We start from the raw sequence: 18,016 nt of genomic DNA, 5'->3' as shown, positions 1-18,016 counted from the left end.
GAAAATCTTGTGGCTTTGGTGTGGTGTGTGGTGTTTTAGTATTTTTTGCTATTATTTATTTTTTATTTCTGGCTTTAATCTCTGCTTCAGAAGGGGAGTGGGAGTTGTTTGCTTTTAAGTTGTGTAAAAGCTCAGTCTTCAATGTGTGAATGAAATATTCTCTGTAAATGCCACTTAAATGCTAAGTAATACTTTGACAGAATGATTTGGCCCAATCCTGATGTTTGGCAGGCTTCAAATTTTTCATTTTGGTACTCTGCATTATTTTCACACACCAACTCTATCCGCTGCAACTGTATTTGTTTAAATATTAAATCTGTCTGTGTTGCTGTACTGTTTCTACTTTAAAGATGAGAGGGGGGTGTGTGGGGACTGGCCTTGGGTGTTTTGTTGTATTCTTTTTGGCTTTAGAAACAGCACAATTTGAATTCTGCTTTTCATTTTAGCCCCATGTGTTGTTGCCTAGATTTGGTAGCTAAATTAAGTAACTTGGTTCTATCTGAACTGTTGGTGTATTATAGCAAAATGGCAAATTTTCATTATCTTTTGGCGTTTTGGGGGGAAGGGTACTGCTGTCATTAGTGCCATAGTTATAAGTGGAATTCCTCTAGGTGTTCCAAACTGGGGTGGTCGGCTGAACAGAGTACTTCCTGTAGGACAGTTCCTGTGGAAATTGCAAGGAAAGACAGCTTTTTTTGAATGGGTTCTTCTAGCTTTTAAAAAAATTGTTGAGTTTTTGTTTTGTTTTGTTTTCTTTGCCTAAGAAGCTCATATTTTAGTCTCTAAGTGACAGTACTAGGAATCTTAGTGTAGCTGAAAATCACTTGAGCTTTTGGTTTTGTTCTTTGTTTGGCTTTTTTTTTTTTTTTTTTTAGAACTAGGCTTAGAAATTGTAAATGTCTGCCTCCTTTGAAAATTCTTACATCGCTTTCAAATACTCTTAAATTTTTCTGCTTCAGTGCAAATGCTCTTAAAGAATCTGAGCCAGTAATATCGCAGTCTTAGCTAAATACTTGTATGAGCATTTGTATCCCCAGCACTCAAAAGTATAAAGAATGTCTTATGACTTAGTTATGGTAGATGATGCTGTAACAGCTGGCAGATTCTCAGCCAAGTAAATTGGAATATAATCAAATACTTAAGTTAGTTCTAAATGTTGGGCAGTGTAATGCAACACACTGGGTCTTTAACTTGCATGCTGTATTTATTGTCAAATAATGAATTTTCTATGCTCACTAATCTTTATGGGAGAAGATTGCACAGGTTAATAATGGATCATATTTTAGTTGGTCTGCAAAAAGTAGAGATTCTGCAATATTCTCGGATTATAGTAAATCTTCCCTTGTTTCTTTTCTAATAGAAGAGTGTGGTGATGATAAAAGCAGGTCTTGTATTAAAAGATTAGAAAAGCAGTACTTGAACTGTCTCGTTTTCAGTCAAATTTCTGAATGTTGTAGGTTTCTACCTCACGTTTCCTTAACTTTGTTAGTTATCTTCAAACAAGCAGCCTTTTAGCTGGTGATAATCACTTAACAGAAGATGAACGCAAAAGCTTTTGCCAAGAAATACTAGATTTTGCCAATCACCAAGCAGAGAACCAAGGTAAGTCTTAATACTGAAAAATACTTACTCAAAACTTAAGGTTTAATACTTAAGCTGCTCTAATCTGATCTTTCCCTAAAAGTAGATTGGAAGGCTTTTTCTGATTGTTTTCATTCCCTTGTATATAACTTCTGAACCAACATGGTTCTTTTCTTGTCATCGCCAGAGCATTTATAAAACTTCTGTAATAAATAAGAATAGTCAAAGATGAAAGGGTAACTAACATTTTCATCCTGAATACTGGAAAGTCTTTTTTTTTTTTTTTTCTTTCACTTATCTCTTTCTCTGCTTTGACAGCTCATAATTTATCTTGTGTTGGGTTTTTTTCAGTTCCTAACTTATCTTTCTCTCTACATTGCTGGAATGCAGATGGCAGCTCTGTGTTGATACTACTTTGGTTTTGATGTTAGATCTGTACCCATCCACTTGCAGCTTATTATTTTGACTGTCCCTCCTCTTCTCTTTATTCTTCTTGCTGCTTCAATAATACCTTGTCCTCAGATATTAATAATTCAATTCATATGGGATACTACCTGTAGATCTGAAGACTGTTCATTTTTGTGCAGAAGTTTTTCTTGATGAATGGATGTACCATAAGTAATATGTTATTTTAGACTTGCTTCTTAATTAAATTTTGGTACTGCCTCAGTGTTAGTTTTTGGAATCTAGAAAAAAGAATCAAAAACCCTTGTATGGTAAAGCTGATGGCTCAAGGCACCAGTCCAAACATTAGTTTCTTAAACTTGTACTTGCTCTTGATTTATACACTCTGGGAAGTTTGTCACTTTATGCTACTGTGTTCATCTAGAATACTTTATGTAGTAGTGAAATGCTAAACTTCTGTTTAGACACTATCTCTTAGTTTAGCTGTCCTTAATAGTCTGAGTACTAAAATTGTAGCAGATGTAACTGTTAGAAAACAAGTAAGTCTCATTTCTATGCAAGATAAAACTAAAATGTGGAAGTATTGATTTGTTGTGAAAGGATTGATTGTGAAAAGTTGTTGATCCATTAAATTCTAGGAGTTAAGTTTTTAGGAGAAAAGATTTGCTGATCTCCACTAGTGCTGGAGAAGAATAAAATCCCTGTTTCTATCTTTCCAGGTCAAAAGGTCATATTGCCTATGCACTCCTTTGCGCAGTTGAAAACTCTCCATTTTGACCCTCCAAATGCTGTTGTCCATGTGGGTGGAAAGCTGTCTATTGAGTTGACTTTGCTGAGCCAAATGCCCATCCCTGTCCAAGTGGATCAGATTGCCATCCATGTTCACTTCAGCATTGAAAAAAATAGTTACAGAAAAACAGCTGAGTGGCTCACTAAGCACAAAACTTCCAATGGTGTTATCAGCTTTCCAAATGAAGTTGCAGGCTTTCCTTTCTCAAGAAACAACTTACCGGCACTGGAGCTATATGAAATGTATGAACGGAGTCCCTCAGATAACTCTTTGAACACAGCAGGAATTATATGCAAAAATGTGCACATGCTACTACGAAGGCAAGAGAGCAGCAGTTCGCTGGATCTGCCCTCAGGGGTGACTTTAGAAGATGGGGCTCATGTGTTGAAATGCAGCAACTTAATACTGGAACCAGGGGTCAATAAAATAACATTCAATACTCAGGTATGTTTTTATAGTTGAGTGAATGTAGCACTCATGAAAGAAGAACTAAAAAGCACTGGCTGAGGAAGAGCATAGTGCTGGCAAGTGGTGCCTGTATTGCTTCCTGTTGCAGCTTGGGTGATGCCATTCCCCTTGTGGCTTGCTTTTTGTTGTTCTAGACCTTAATTGCCCTTGAAAGAAGGCTGTTGTGTTTGTGCCAAAATGTACAGGTGACTCTCATATTTGCAGTCATTTGAGTCAGCCTTCCAAAACTTATTTTAAACATCTTGATTATTGCTGCCAAAAATTAAACTGATAAATTCATATAGAAGGTGATGTACTGTTCATGAAGTCTGCCTTTGCTGTTGAGCTTATTGAGAATAAAGTTTAAAAATTTTGATGGGAATGCATTTTCTAGCCCTTAGTTAAGTGACTGTGTGGTTAAATTTGCTTGATAGCCTGTTCTTCACTGTGGAGGGTGGTAGAATATTTTTTCACTTGGTGGATGTAGTAAACCTACCTGCAAGAAGCATGACAAAGTTAAGGTCAGCTTCAAATATTTGAATTTAGAAGATGTCTGAATTAAATTGCACCCATTATGTGTCCTAATCACATAAGGAATGAGAAGACAGGAACATAAGTATTCTCTGCTACAGGAAGCCTAAATCTGCATGAGCAAACAGCTGTGAAAATAGGGTGTCACCATCTAAATGCCACCCTCAGAAAATGTATTGCAGTCCTGCATCTGCCTTATAGTGTTGTATATGTAACTCCCTCAATTCCCAACTTATACATGCACTCTAAGTCAGCTTAATACTTGGAGTAATCCTTTTTATCTTTCCATTCTTCGCCTGGCAAGCTAAGTACTCCCAGTAATTGCTAAAATATTTAAGGACAGTGGCGCTTATCACTTCTGTTCATAATGCATTGCTACTAGATGCATAGTACCTGGAAATCAGCAGGCCTTGAATACCAAGCCTATTGGTCGGTTGTGGTGGTGGGTTTTGGTTTTTGTTTGTTCAGGGTTTGGGTTTTTTTGGTTTTGTTTTGTTTGTTTGTTTTAAATTACCACTCATTCTGTGGCCTTGTACTTTGGTGATCTGTGGTTTGTTTGCTTGTTTTAATGAAATGGGGAAAGGCATTTACCTGCTGACTTAGTCCTAGGAAGTGAAATGCCAAGCATTTTCAAAAGTGAGACTTTACCATGTGTTTGGCATTCCAGGAACAGGAGCTTCTGGCCTCAATTATCACGTTGTTCTGTTCTTTGGGTTTCTTTAAATACCTTCTATCTCCTTCCCCACCTCTGTAACCCTTCATAGAGAAGTATTTAGTACAGTTCAATGCTACAGTAAGAAACATCAGAGTAGGGAAAATTTGAGTGAAGATGCTGAGAAATTCAGTGCAGCATCTGAATGATTAACAAAAGATGGGGCAGCCCAATGAGGAATGTAACAGGTGTTTCAGAGCTGCTTCATTTTCTGAGTGTTATCCAGCCTGTATATTGGAAAGGGTATGGATGCTATGAAGAGAGAAAGCATTTTGCAGTCACATATGGTATATATGCCTGCTAGCTTTGCCATTTTCCAATTGGTTTAAATTAGCTTTGGTCCCTTTTTAAAACTGTTTTTGAAATAAGAATCTGCCTATCAGGTTTTGAAGACTAAAAATTGATAGCTAGACAGAGCTGACCAGGAGGTTTCTGTAGCATTCTTAGCATATTTTAGGTGCTCCACCTGAGACTTTAACTTTCTCCTTTCTTTCTTTTTTCTTATTTTTAATTTCTGTCTTGTAGAGCTTTGTTTAGAGTGAAGCTTTCTATAGGCTTACATACTCTGCTTTTTCCGTTCTTCCAGCGCTGGGGCAGAAAGCTCTAAAGAGATGTGCTTGGTATGTGTGCACACACACATTGTGGAACCTGTGTGGATAGCAGGTATCTCAAGATGGAAGTTGAGTTCAAGTCCCTGATGATACAATGTGAAAAGGCAATAATGTCATCTGAACTCCCTACTGACCTAATTTTTTAGGTTTCTCAATCTTTCAAACGATTGGGACAAGTTAATAGGATTTGGAGATGTCAGAGGTCTTGGTGGCTGCAGATGTAGTTTTCTGTAAAATAAATTAACATGTATGTAGAACTGGATTTCAGATGAAGGAGCCTTACTAAAAGAAAGCTGTTAGAGACTGTTCTGAGCAGGGATTTTGGCTTAGTGGGACCAGGAAGCAGTCTGAAACCGTGGAAGAAGAGATATGGATGAAAAGCTAGATATAGCTCTGCTTTAAATTTGCCTTGTTCTGCATGCTTCTGGTGGCTATTGGAGGATGGACAGCCTTATGCTTATAACTCTTCTATTTTCCCAACCTTTCTTTCTTGAAAGAACTTTGCATGGGAAGACTGCTCAGTGTGAATCCTACTTATCTTTATACAGTTGTCAAAGCATGACTTATCTGTCCTTAAAGGGAAAATCTGAATATGTTACAATCTTGACAGTGTATTACTAGATAATGTGATGAAAGCTGCTCTGGATTTGAGCTGCAGTATTTACAAACTCTTTACTAAAAATCTGTTATCATTGTAGTAGTATACTGTGTCACTGCTACTGGATTACATAGCTGGCCAGGGGATGGAAACTGCTGACAGTTTTCTAAATTTTCTTACAGTAATGCTTAATTGCACTACTTTTGCAGAAAGAGGAATGACTGTGCTTCTGAGATGCAGAGGGAGTTTGATTCTTTCTGTAGATCATAGACTGATGATTAGCATTATTTATGCTGATAGCAATCTTCCAGTGTATTTTTTCAAGCTGTAAATGAGATCAGAAAGCATTATCTAAATTCTTCAGACCGATATTCCCATCCCATGTTGAGGTTTAAAGTATGTATATATTATGAAAAACTTTACTAATGTTTTTCTGCTTATAAAGTATTCAAGGGATAAAATTTAGTGACTTTAATGTCAAAAAGCATAATATTGAATTTCAGTCAGGATTTACTTTGTAAATAACTGTGTAAGTGAGGTTTGAATGTTGTTACAGCCTTTCTTCATAACTTCTAATCTTAATCTTTAGTTTTAGTTATACCCAGCATCAATATTTATGTATTACATTGGAAAAAGAAAACATTCCCCATTTCCTAGCAGTAGTAGCTAAGAGCAAATAGAATCAAGAATAAATATACTAGCAGATGTTGCAGATTTGCTTTTTATAAAAATATCAAAAAAACATCCAGAATCCCATTATTCAGTGTAAGGGAAGAGTCTGAAATTAAATATGTATGTATTACTTTTTTGTAAGCATTCACACAGGGGTGGGGGGAGTGTGTGAAATCGATAGCTTGAGCGGAAAGCTGTACCTTATATAAATGTTGTAGGATTTTATGAATGTTAGCCAAATAAGCACTTCACTGCTTGCTAAATATCATTTCAGTACTTAATAAATATAATAATATTTTAATGTATGTGGCACTTGGAGGGGGGTAAAAAAAAACAACCAACAAACAAGACAAAAAGCACCCCAAAATAACAATTTGACAGCATAGCTACTATATTAGAATTCTGATTATTGGTACTTGTTACTTACAATGTTTTTTTCTTGAATTGGCCAGCGCTCTAGAGCTTCTGTCTTAATGGGGCGAAAGGTGCTCCTTTGTGAAAATCTTGTCACTTACTCTGAGAACAAGTCTGTCATTTTAATTTACAAATGCAAAATATCTGATAAAAATAAGCTGAAAACATGCTGTTCTTTAGTAGACGGTATGTTCTAGAAGTATTTCCTAAATTGAAAAATCCATTCAAATGTTTTCTTCAAAGGCCAAAGAACCTGGGACATACACGCTCAGGCAACTGTGCACTTCAGTGGGAAAAGTACAGTTTGTCCTTCTTCATATTTACCCAATTGTGCAGTATGATGTATATTCTCAGGAGCCCCAGCTAAAAGTGGAACCGATGACTGGTAGGTACAGTTGCTGTGCTGAAGTTGTTTTGATGATTTCTGTTCTACTCTTGTGGGACTAGATAAAGCGTTTTCTGACTTGAATGTTACTCAGATTTTTTTTTTTTTTTGCCTTACTCTTAATTTTGAGTCTAAAATAAATTCTCACTTTTCAAATTATCCATCAAGTATGCTTTGTCAATGATGGCTAGTCTTCAACAACTAATTCCAGTGCTTGGCTCTGAAACATGTAGTGTCACTTTTGAACGTGAATTTGAATGTGTAGTGTCACTTAAATATCAGGTATGATTTGAGCTGCCACACTGATTAGGAGAAGCAAATATTTAAATTTGTAATTGACTGAGCTCCTTATTGGTTAGTTCTGTGACACTGCAGTCTCTTTGGTATTTACAAGAAATGTGTAAGAACTGGGATTCTCTACTAGAGGTGATAATACAAACTTGTTAAAAATTTAATACTGAATACATCCATTGGTTTCATGGATAGCTGAGCATTACTTGTAGGGTTTATTAAAGTTTATAAATGGAAGTTAATAGTGATTTTGTTTTCAGGCTATTTACTGAGGCAGTTGAGGAGTTCATATGCATTTTGTGCTATCATTCCAGTTATAGGGGTTGCGGTGTGTGGAAAATGTAGGACAGGTGTATTGGGCATTAAGCAAATTAACTACCCCTATGAAATTGATGGTTGTGATTCAGATACTTGAAAATCTGTGTGCATATTGGCATTCTTGTTACCTTGATTATGTAAATACAGCATGTGGGCATGACTGGCATTGTCGGTGCAAAAATTTAAAGCTGTCTACGACCTGGATAACTTAACAAAAATCTGAGTAAATTCTCTGGGATTATTGTATTTCACTGAATTCTGTGCTGCCAGAGCTACACAGTATGTGAGCCAGCTACTCTAAGCCATCCAAGAAACAGTGGTTCTGGTGACTCACGTTGAAACAACCAGTTTCTCCACAACGATGTATCTGAACTAGGTTTAATGTGTTGCATAACCAAAACCCCACACTTTTAAATTACCCTAGCATGTGTCACATTGTCTGGGAATACTGCTAACAAACCTTATTAGTGCTAAGGTTTGTTAGCAATATATTGATAAGTAGGTCTACTGATAAGTACTGGAATCTGTTAACAATTTCTGCTCTCTTCTTCAGATAGCCTTTTGGCTGGCATTCCTCAGAAGGTGAAATTCACAGTGACTACTGGTCACTACACCATGAAGAATGGGGATGCTTTGCAGCTCAGTAACGCGGATGCCATGCCTATTCTGTACCATCCAGAGAGCAAGGCAGTGATCTATTCTAACACCAGAGGTAAGCGATGAAGTAAAAATTAATAATCTTTAAATGGCTGAAAAATCAATAATCCTGAAGTAAACCTGTACTTACAGTATTAAGAACACTGACGCTGTCTTTTTTCAAATTACTATGCAGGCTCTGTTTTGACTAGACCATTTGTATTGTGAAGTAGCTGTAAGTAGGTTTTTACATAGTGCTCTGTGTAAATGGAACATTTCATTTGCCTGGTATTTCATTTAAACAGATGACATCCTAGTTCCTTTTTTCTGAGCAGAAGTACTGGATAGTCTCCTCAGTTGTTCAAACACAAGCAACATTTACATAAATGGGAAGAACAGTCTTAATAGACTTGATGAAATTAAGATTAAAATAGATTATACAGAGGCATCCCATGTGTAGTATTTTAAAGATAGATGATGAATGGTGACTAAGAATACTGCTGCATGTGTGTTCAATGAGCTGTAGGTTTGCTTGAAGTGAAATTTTGAGACTAAGGAGGTCCAGGACATTGTAAAAACTTCAATAGGTGTCATATGATGCACTAAAGTAGCTCTTTAGCTAGTTTGAAGCTTGTTATCAAATTGTCATCTTAGTTCGTTCTTGAACCGTGGAAGGGACTACTGCACGGAATGTGATGGTTACCTTCCTGCAGTTTAAGAAGGATAGAGCGTTATTACTGGGAAGCGTGAACAGCAGTGGTATTTAAGATGTGTGGATTATAGCTCATTTGAAGAGGTTACTGTGGAGTTATATAACATGGTTTCTTGTTGCTGTTTTTGCAGACATGGAGGTCTTGCTAAGGAAATGGTTATGGCACCATGTATTTTTCTATGACACTTAGCTTTTTAGTCTAGATTCATTACTTAATTACAGATTAAAATGGAAATTGGGAAGGGATGAATGTGTTGTTTTAAAACTACTTTTTTCCCCCATTCTATGCAACTATAGAAAAGATCTCAGAATCATCATTAAGGATTCAGTCTTCTGAAAAGATCACAAGCATCAGTTTGCCAGTAGCTCCTGCATATCATGTGATTGAATTTGAACTAGAAGTCATGTATTTGCCATCAGCCACAGAATCTGCAGTGGAGAAAGAAAATACTACAAATAAAGAAGTTCACAGAAAAAACAAAGAGAAGCAGAAACAGGACAACTGCATGGCTACTGTTGACCAAAAAGTAAGATGTAATTTAATGTTTTTATTACAAAATCTATTTGATCACAGGGGCATGCAGTTCACAAAATAGAAGCAGTGGTGATGGAGGGGGGAACCTGCTTGCATTTAACTAATTTTCCCTTGAAAGATGTACAAGCAAAAATCATAGCAAATGTTATAAATGTAAAGAAAACATAAATATAAACAGAAATAGAAAATATGTCTACTATATTGCCAGCTGTTCCACTGGCTAGTAATCTGAGTTTTAATGTTCTAACACTTGCAGTTTGTATAGGTGAAGTATACTAGTGTCTTGGTGAAAGGTGGCATGGTGGTCTTTAAATTCTCCCTTCTAACTCATAGGAAAGATATTTCTTCCACTTGCAAAGAATCTGTACGCTGTGTTGAGGTACTTAACACTGTAGTGTTTCAAGCTGTCACCTTATTTAGTTGGAGGTAACTTTTCCTCTTAATTTTCATTATGAAAGGTGAATAAAATAAGTAGTACGGAAAGAAGCTCTTCAGCTGTGACAGCAAAATGATCTTGAAACCATCACCTTTCACAGTGTTACTCCTTGTTAAAATTGACCAAGTGTGCTGCCATGTATTCTTGTATGTGAAGAGTCAGGTAAAAAGGAATAGCTATAGCCTAGCATTGCTAAAATATGATGTGATAAAAGATTTTTTTTTTTTTTTTGCCTCTCTGCATTTAAAGCATATATATATATAACAACATATTTTTATACATGGAAGAATGGCAGCATTCACTTCAGTAGAAATTCTTCAGTTAAGTGTGCTGCTTCAAGTTAAAACAAATATACATTAAATACATTTTTTAAAAATATTTTGAGCTTGTCTTTATAGTACTTTAATATATTAAATACATGTCAGTAATAGATCGTATAGCAATTTATTTGATATTGACCATATACCAGATTATTGTAGTAAGATGCTATTGGTATTGTTAGTGTCCTTTTATCTTTTATTTCTTCTATTCCCCTTCCTTTATTTCTAGTCTTCAGAACTGGGTATGTCAGTTTCCAAAGGAAAAGCTTCTTCAAGATTTTGTATCCCGCTCACAGGAAAACAAAAAGCTAATGTTTTGTCAGATTAATTTTTGACATACTGATCTCTTAAAATTTTCGTTTTTTTCTTTTTCCCCTTCTGAATGCACTAGATGCAGATGCTTGCTGAGAAAAGTTTTGCTTAGAAATGAGAAGAAAAGCAAAATCATTATGCCAAAGACCATTACAAATAAGAACTTTGTTCCTTTTTTCCTTTAGGTAACCATTGATTGTCCTTGGTCAATTTACTCCACTATTATTGCATTAACATTCTGCATACCTTTTAATGCCAAGCATTCCTTATTGTCAGCTGGCAAACGGTAATGTACTCATTAAATATTTATTGTTTCTTTCTTCTTACAAAATATGAAACTGGAGTTTCATAAGTAATATTTATAGCAGCCTTTTTTTTTTTTTTTTTTTAAAGTTAGGCTTTTGTTATCTTGCACAAACTTCCAATGGAAAGCTGTGTATTTCCTCTAGTGTTCTTTCACAACAATAAAACAAATTTGTGGTTTCAGTTATTTTGGAAATAAGACCAAAAGATAAACCAAGCTAGCCTATTTCTGTGTAGTTATTGTTTTCATTTAATATGAAAGAAGATGTTTTACAGTCTTGTTTCTACAGACTCATAAGTATCGAAGAAAAGATCGAAAGAAACAAATATACCTGCCATTCTGTTTTTGCTTGAGCTGTGCACTTTGAAAACAATCTTACACACTTTCAATGTAACTATTCAACTTCTGTTGAACAAACTGTGTCATGTTTTTCAGGAAATATGTGCAAGTCTGTGTACAGAACTTGTCAGAACTCTGTTTCCAGCTTTCAGACAACAGCCTAAAAAATTCTGCTGACTGTACAGATTTGCAGCTGGTACCTCTGAACCCTGAATCTCAACAGGTAAAGATTCACTTGGTGGTTTATGAACTCATTGGCAGGATAGCTAGACGAAAGTTCTTGTTAGTAAAATTATTAGCACTTCCGCACATAGATTTTTTTTGTAGTAAGTAAGGCTGATAGTTGATGTTAGGTTAGACCTTTGGAGTCCTCTGAGTAGCTTTGATTCTTAAAGATGCTTTAGAAGGCATTTACACCTGTAGATCTGACATTAAATTCTAAAACTTGCAAAGATTATTAGGTAAGTTTTCAGACTTGTCCATTTGTCTCATGCAAAGCACCACATACCTGCTTGAACAACAGCTATACAAATGTAGTATTGCTAATATCACCGTTAGCATTTAATTTGTTCATCATATAGCTGCAGTTTGTCATTAGGTTTTAGGAAAAAAAATCAGGTAGAGACTGTTTTCAAATTAAGTACAGCTGTAAACTAGTTAAGTTGCAAAACAGTCCCCTTGAAGTTTCTTTCAGCCTTGTCTGAACACAATACTAAATTGGCCATTCTTGGTGCCTAGGAAAAGTGTATACTTTACATTATTAATATTTTTATTAAATTTGACTTCTGAATAAAACATTTTTCACACATACTTGAATGTGAAGTGTTCCCTTCTGAAACATTGGTTCTGACAGTGAAACATATCCCTCCTTTTAATTAGATGTGCATTGTTAAAAAAAAATTCACTATTAGTAATTTTGGTTGCATATTTTCCCTATTGATTTATTTAGCACTTAACAGGTAGTTTGTTTTTATAAACTATATTAATGCCAGAACAGACAAACATATGTATGTGCATTTCTGCTTCTTTCTCACAGGAAGGAAGGAGCTAATACTATAAACATTCTCTTTCAGGTCATATACAGTAAGCAATCAATATTCTTTGTATGGGAATTGAAGTGGACAAAAGAGCTTCCTCTCTCCTTGCAGTGCCTGTTTTCAGTCAGCTTTTGTCCAGCTACCTCTGAAGAACAGTCTTTTACCCTGAAGCCGTTCACTTATGAATTCCAAGTGGAAAATTTTTTTGTAAGTACTCTTCTAAGTATAGCATATGTTAATTGAATACGGTTTCCTAATATATGGAAAGGGAAAGTAAAAAAAATACATTAGAAAACTTCTGTTCACATAATGAGATCGATACCTACTTAGAATCATTGGAAAGCCAGTTTGTTGAACAATAGATCTGAAGCCTAGTACGATATGGTGGAATCATATACTTGCCACTGGAATGGGGAGGGGGTGGAGGGGAAACGTAACACTTGCTCAAGTGTCCTTGATCTTGTTTCATTGTTTTTCTGTGTTTTTGCCTTTCTGGGCTTGTGCCATGGAAACTGTCCTTAGATTACTGAGCTGCTTTTTCCTTGCTGGCTTAAGACTGCGCTCTCCAAAGCAAATTGCAATTTCCAAAAAATCTTTGCTATTGAAAGCATTTGAGTTGGTTATTGTAGTGCTTGAGATGAGCTCCTCTAATGCAATATTTAGGGTTTTGTAGGCCATTAGCCTAAATGTTTCTTCTTTTCCTTTATGGACAAACTTTTTATTCCTTTGATCAGCTAGGAAGTGTATAGGCTAGATATAACTTCCTATTATAGGAAGTTATATCACCATTATTCAATCTCATCTCTAAATTCAGTCTTGTGTTACCCTTTTTGATGCTTGGGTAAAAAGTAGCAACATGAGAAGACTCTCATTTGGTTAAATCCTTTTGTCTGTTTTCAGTGTTGCTATGTTTTCTACCTGCTTATTACAAAGTGGCATTGAACAATGTTTTAGGTATTTGTTTACCTACTGGCATGTCACTAGCATTTGTTGGCACCTGTATCAGCATCTTTCTGGAATTTTTAAAGAGAACTAACTGCTTTTAAATGGGGGTGAGGGGTGGGGGGGTGGTAGAAATTTAATTTTGTAGTAATTAAAAATTAGCTCTTTGATAATGTGAGCACCATTATTCTGGGGCCTGTGATGGTAAGAGTGATGAAGTAGTTCTTCTGTATTACTCAGAATTTGAGTGATGTGTCTGGAAAGTGAGGAGCCAAGAAACTAGTAAAAGTTTGTTTGAACAATATGAAGACTGGTATCCATTTAGGAGCATTGAAAGGCTGAGTTAAAGCACAAGTGGAGTGGAAAATGGTATGCTTATTTTCTCAAACTGAGCAAGATAATGAAGTGAACTTTACTTACAACTGAATCTCGCGTTAAAAAGGTTTAATGGATGGTAAATGTAAAATTAAGTTTGTACTGTATCAATTGTCCAGTTCAGTTTAAACACAAGTAAAACGCCCCTTTTTTCTTGATAACAGCACTGTTTTCTTCCTGACAGACATTGTATCATGTGAAAACTGAGATTTTTCCACCATTGGGGTCAGAGTATTGTAAAACAGGTTCACTCTGCTCCTTAGAGGTGTCAATCACCCGACTTGTTGACCTCTCAGAGGTTGACAGAGATGAAGCATTAACAGAATCAGATGGATATTGCACAACAAAACTCATGTATGAAGGTAAGAATACTTTTCTTAAGGATATTGACAAAATTCCCCAGTTTTGTCTTGATAACGACATCTGCCAGACTTTTCTATGGCATATATTCTTGTATTGTGAGTATGGCTGCTCAGTAAAGCAGTTTTCATTTTGCTAGACAGACTATTTTATTTTTTCCTCATTAAGCTCTCTTCAAGTGGAATATAAATGCTGTTCAGACTGGATGGATACTTGCTTGAATCCCAACTATGGTCCCTTTTGTGTAGGGCTGTTGTTCTACCTTGCACAGCTCTTCACATGTAGAAGCCGGTGGGCTTTTAGATGTTGCTAAAATACTGTTTTTAAGAATGCTCTGAAACTATACTGAGGGTTCTTCATTTTTCAGAAAAGATCTTTGTAGTGTTTGTTCTTTATTCTTACAGTTGTTGACAACAGTAGTAACTGGGCAGTCTGTGGAAAAAGTTCTGGAGTGATATCTATGCCTGTAGCAGCTCGAGCAACTCACAAAGTCCACATGGAAGTGATGCCGCTGTTTGCTGGATATCTACCTTTTCCTGATGTCAGATTGTTTAAATACCTCCCTCACCATTCTGCTCACTCCATGCAACTTGATGCTGGTAAAGTTATCTTGACTACATGGCTACTTACAGAAATGATCCTGTTTCTCCTGTGTTCTTGTGTAAAGAGAAAAGCAAGGCGAGGAAGTATATTGACCAAGTACTCATAGCAGCCTTAATCTGTGAGGAGGAATAATAAATGCATTGTTTTCTTATATTTCCTTTAAAGATTATAGTGCAAATTAGTTGTCACTGGATTTATAGTGAAGTGAAAACTGTTTGATAACCCTCTAATCCTGTGGTTTCGTTGTCTGTAAAATGCACATCTACTGTGTCTTCATTAGCTTTGAAGTTTTTTCTCAGTTTTTTAAAGGATTAAGTATGGAATAAAAGAACTGCTGAAAATCTGTGACACATAAACCAGATTAGATGAAGAGTTTAAATTACCACAGCCACCTAGAGTATTTATCTGTACTGTTGAGTAGTCCCAGAGCTGTAGTGAGAATTCATTCATACAACCGACTTAGCATTTGTCAGCAGAGCTCCAGGAACTGCCAATGTGCACCCTTCTAGCCTGTGACAAATGTGAGGTAATGCTACTTAAATTTTCCTTAGAAGTCAATATAACTCCGTTACATCTGCTGCTGGCCAAAAGTGTGCAGTCTGTTACCTCAGCAGAGATGATCAGTTAACTGTTAACGTGTGGTAAGTTGACTGTGTGTCTGAGCTCTGAAATAACTTTTAGTTTGTTTAATCACTCCATAGAATAAAACTGTGGTTTTTGTTTTAAACAGATAGCTGGATTGAAAATGATAACCTATCTGTGGACAAGAATGTGGATGATCAAGCTGAGAGCAGCAGCATAAGGAGCAGAGGTAGCTTGCATTCTGCAGCTAGTGGGGAACACAAAGGTTTGCCAATGCCCCGTCTGCAATCCTTTTCATCTGGTCAGGTCTTCAACTGCAGCACGGGTATGCAAATACTTGTCATTCCCAGCAAGGACGACCATGTTCTGGAAGTCAATATCACGTGACAACTCGGTATGGAAACAAAGAAAACAAAACCCATTAGAAACTGGATATGAAAGCACTTTAAAGAATTATGACCTGATTAGTCTTTGTTGTAACATTCTAACTCTAAGGAGACCTATGGCATTCAACGTGTACTGGCCATGGAAGCACCAGACAATTGTATCAATTTAAATGTACAGTGAAGCTTGTGTCAGCTAGTTTATATTGCCACTTTAGTATGTTTTGTGTAAGCTATTGGGTTTTCTCCCTTCGGTCACATCCTGCATCACAACACAGGGCAACAAAAACAAAATATCCAAATATTTGGACCACTTCTTTATTTTTGTCTGGCAGCTGAGAGATTTGTTTCATGCTTCCTTACATATTTTACAATTTAGAGGTCGATGATCTAATTATCCAAATCTTGGATTTTTTATGTAATTTCCAGGCTTTTCCACACATGTGCCAGAAACACAACAAAGCATACAACAGCACATTCACTGGTGTAATAGTTGCTTTTTGCTTTTCTGTTTGTTTGGTGGTTTTTTTGTTTTGTTTTATCATTGTTAATTCCTGCCATTGCAATTTTGTATTAAACTTCCATCATTTACATACTTAGATGCATGGAAGAGCTACTGCTTTAAACAATCTTAACTGAACAAAATTCCTTAATTTTTTGAGGCTTTCTCCTTCACAGAGTAGACACTGTGATGTCACATATTATATGATTTTTTTGGGGGTGGGGGTTGGGTCATCCTCTTGCATAGTTCTTACCAAAGAAAGATATTGATAGAATTTAATAATAAATTATTTGGCTTATTGAGTTCCCAGATTAATTTCTTTTATTACCATTTCTAAGTGGCTTGGTTTGCTGCTCCAATTTAAAAATTGGGGCAAAAATTTCAGTATGATGTGATACTTGAACAGTCAACCTTTCATCATAAAGGCTTAGTGTAATTATTACTGATTAGAGGCCAGACTTCCGCATTCATGATGGAAGAAAGAGGTTGGTTTGATATAGGAGAGCTTGCAGATGTAGAATAATTGTGAAGCAAAGTTAAAACATGTAACTTAAAGAATTTCATTATTTATATCTGAAATGTAAATACAAAAAAATGTAAAAAAAAAAAAAGTGTAATTTTTGTGAATGTTGCAAATCCACCTGTGACTGGAAAAATTACAACTCCTTCTGATGTCCTGCTTCTGATATTGAAACTTGTGCATTTAATGTGAGAATGACCTTTTCTACTTGCAGATCTATAATGGTGCGTTGTCAACAGACTCCACAGAGGAAAACTGCCCCATATCAAATACTTGTCGGTAAAACTAAAGTGAGGAACTGCTCATTAGACAAGTTCTTTGTTGTTTTTTTTCTAAACTCAGGTTCTGCTAAATTATAAAGGGGAAGAAAAAAAACCCAAACCCTCTTTCCAAAAAGAATCGCAATTAAGTTGAAAAATGAATAGGCACCCTGCACTGGTCTAAACATTTTTTTTAATTATTATTTTTTATTTAAAAAAACCCCAGTATGTCTAAATAGATATATAAAGTAGACCTGCTAGCTGAAAATGTTCTTGTTATGCATCTTCTTTCTGTGAAGGAATGCCCTTTCTCTGTGGAAATCATACCATTTTATTCTGGATAAAACCCAAAGCATCATTTAGTGCAAATGACTGCTGGGATTCTTTGACTGGAAAAGGTAACAAGTTAGTGACTTTGACACTGCAGGTATTATATAATTAATTCCATTTTCATGGTTTGCTATTAAATCATTTTTCACATTGTTCTGTAATATACTGTTAGATTAAACACATTGTACTAAGATTGTTTAATGAAATTGTAAGCGTTACAGTTCTAAATATACATGTTTTAAAAAGAAATCAACTTCTCTGCTGGCTCTGACTTCTCCCCTTTCCCTTCTGTTTGAAGGAGTGATTGTTTCGTCTGTTTTAGCCAAAGCTACTTTTAACAGAAACATACTTTCTGAACTGAAACGAGGGGACGTATTTGGAATAGCGGCTATCTGACCGGGGTTGCCACTTTCTGGGGAGAAAAAGAGCTGCCCTCTCGCTTCAGGGCTGCTGCCCCTTCTTTTAGGGTTCCGAGTAGCCCGGCCCCTTCCAGCGAAGCAGAGCGGGGACGGGCCCGTCCCGCCGCCTGGGCTCCGGCTTCGGCTCCCCCGCGTCCTGCCGCGGCCCCTGAGGAGAGGAGGGAACGGCTGGACGCGGGGAGGCGCGGCCCGGGCTGCAGAGGCCCAAGCGCACGCGGAGAAAGGCGAGACCAATAACGCCGAGCGGGCTTCGTCGAGGGGCGCCGGCTTCCTGGCGCCGAGTCCCCTCCTCTACCTCGTAACGCCGGAGGGGGGCGGGGGACGCCGGCTTCTGCAGCGCGCTCCCCCCCCCCC

The 18,016-nt window shown here is 36.6% G+C and overlaps 1 protein-coding gene across 4 annotated transcripts in view; it reads left to right on the top strand.

The window, feature by feature from the left end:
• TRAPPC10 (trafficking protein particle complex subunit 10) overlaps positions 1-17,492 on the top strand; it is a 44,129-nt gene extending 26,637 nt beyond the window's left edge. The window contains exons 13-24 of one of the 4 annotated variants that reach the window (XM_075033608.1): positions 1,490-1,602; positions 2,706-3,220; positions 7,005-7,146; positions 8,309-8,467; positions 9,401-9,630; positions 10,892-10,992; positions 11,446-11,572; positions 12,423-12,593; positions 13,888-14,065; positions 14,468-14,662; positions 15,218-15,307; positions 15,397-15,531. In XM_075033608.1, the coding sequence (XP_074889709.1) occupies positions 1,490-1,602; positions 2,706-3,220; positions 7,005-7,146; positions 8,309-8,467; positions 9,401-9,630; positions 10,892-10,992; positions 11,446-11,572; positions 12,423-12,593; positions 13,888-14,065; positions 14,468-14,662; positions 15,218-15,294 (2,008 nt within the window). In that variant the 3' untranslated portion in view covers positions 15,295-15,307; positions 15,397-15,531. The other 3 variants (XM_075033607.1, XR_012651257.1, XM_075033609.1) reach the window with 3 other exon arrangements.
• Positions 17,493-18,016: the final 524 nt, after the last annotated feature.

The sequence above is a fragment of the Buteo buteo genome, chromosome 8, assembly GCF_964188355.1.
Source record: "Buteo buteo chromosome 8, bButBut1.hap1.1, whole genome shotgun sequence".
Taxonomy (NCBI): Eukaryota; Metazoa; Chordata; class Aves; order Accipitriformes; family Accipitridae; genus Buteo; species Buteo buteo.
The sequence above is the reverse complement of the archived record's forward strand: the minus strand, read 5'-3'. Positions and strand labels throughout refer to the sequence as shown.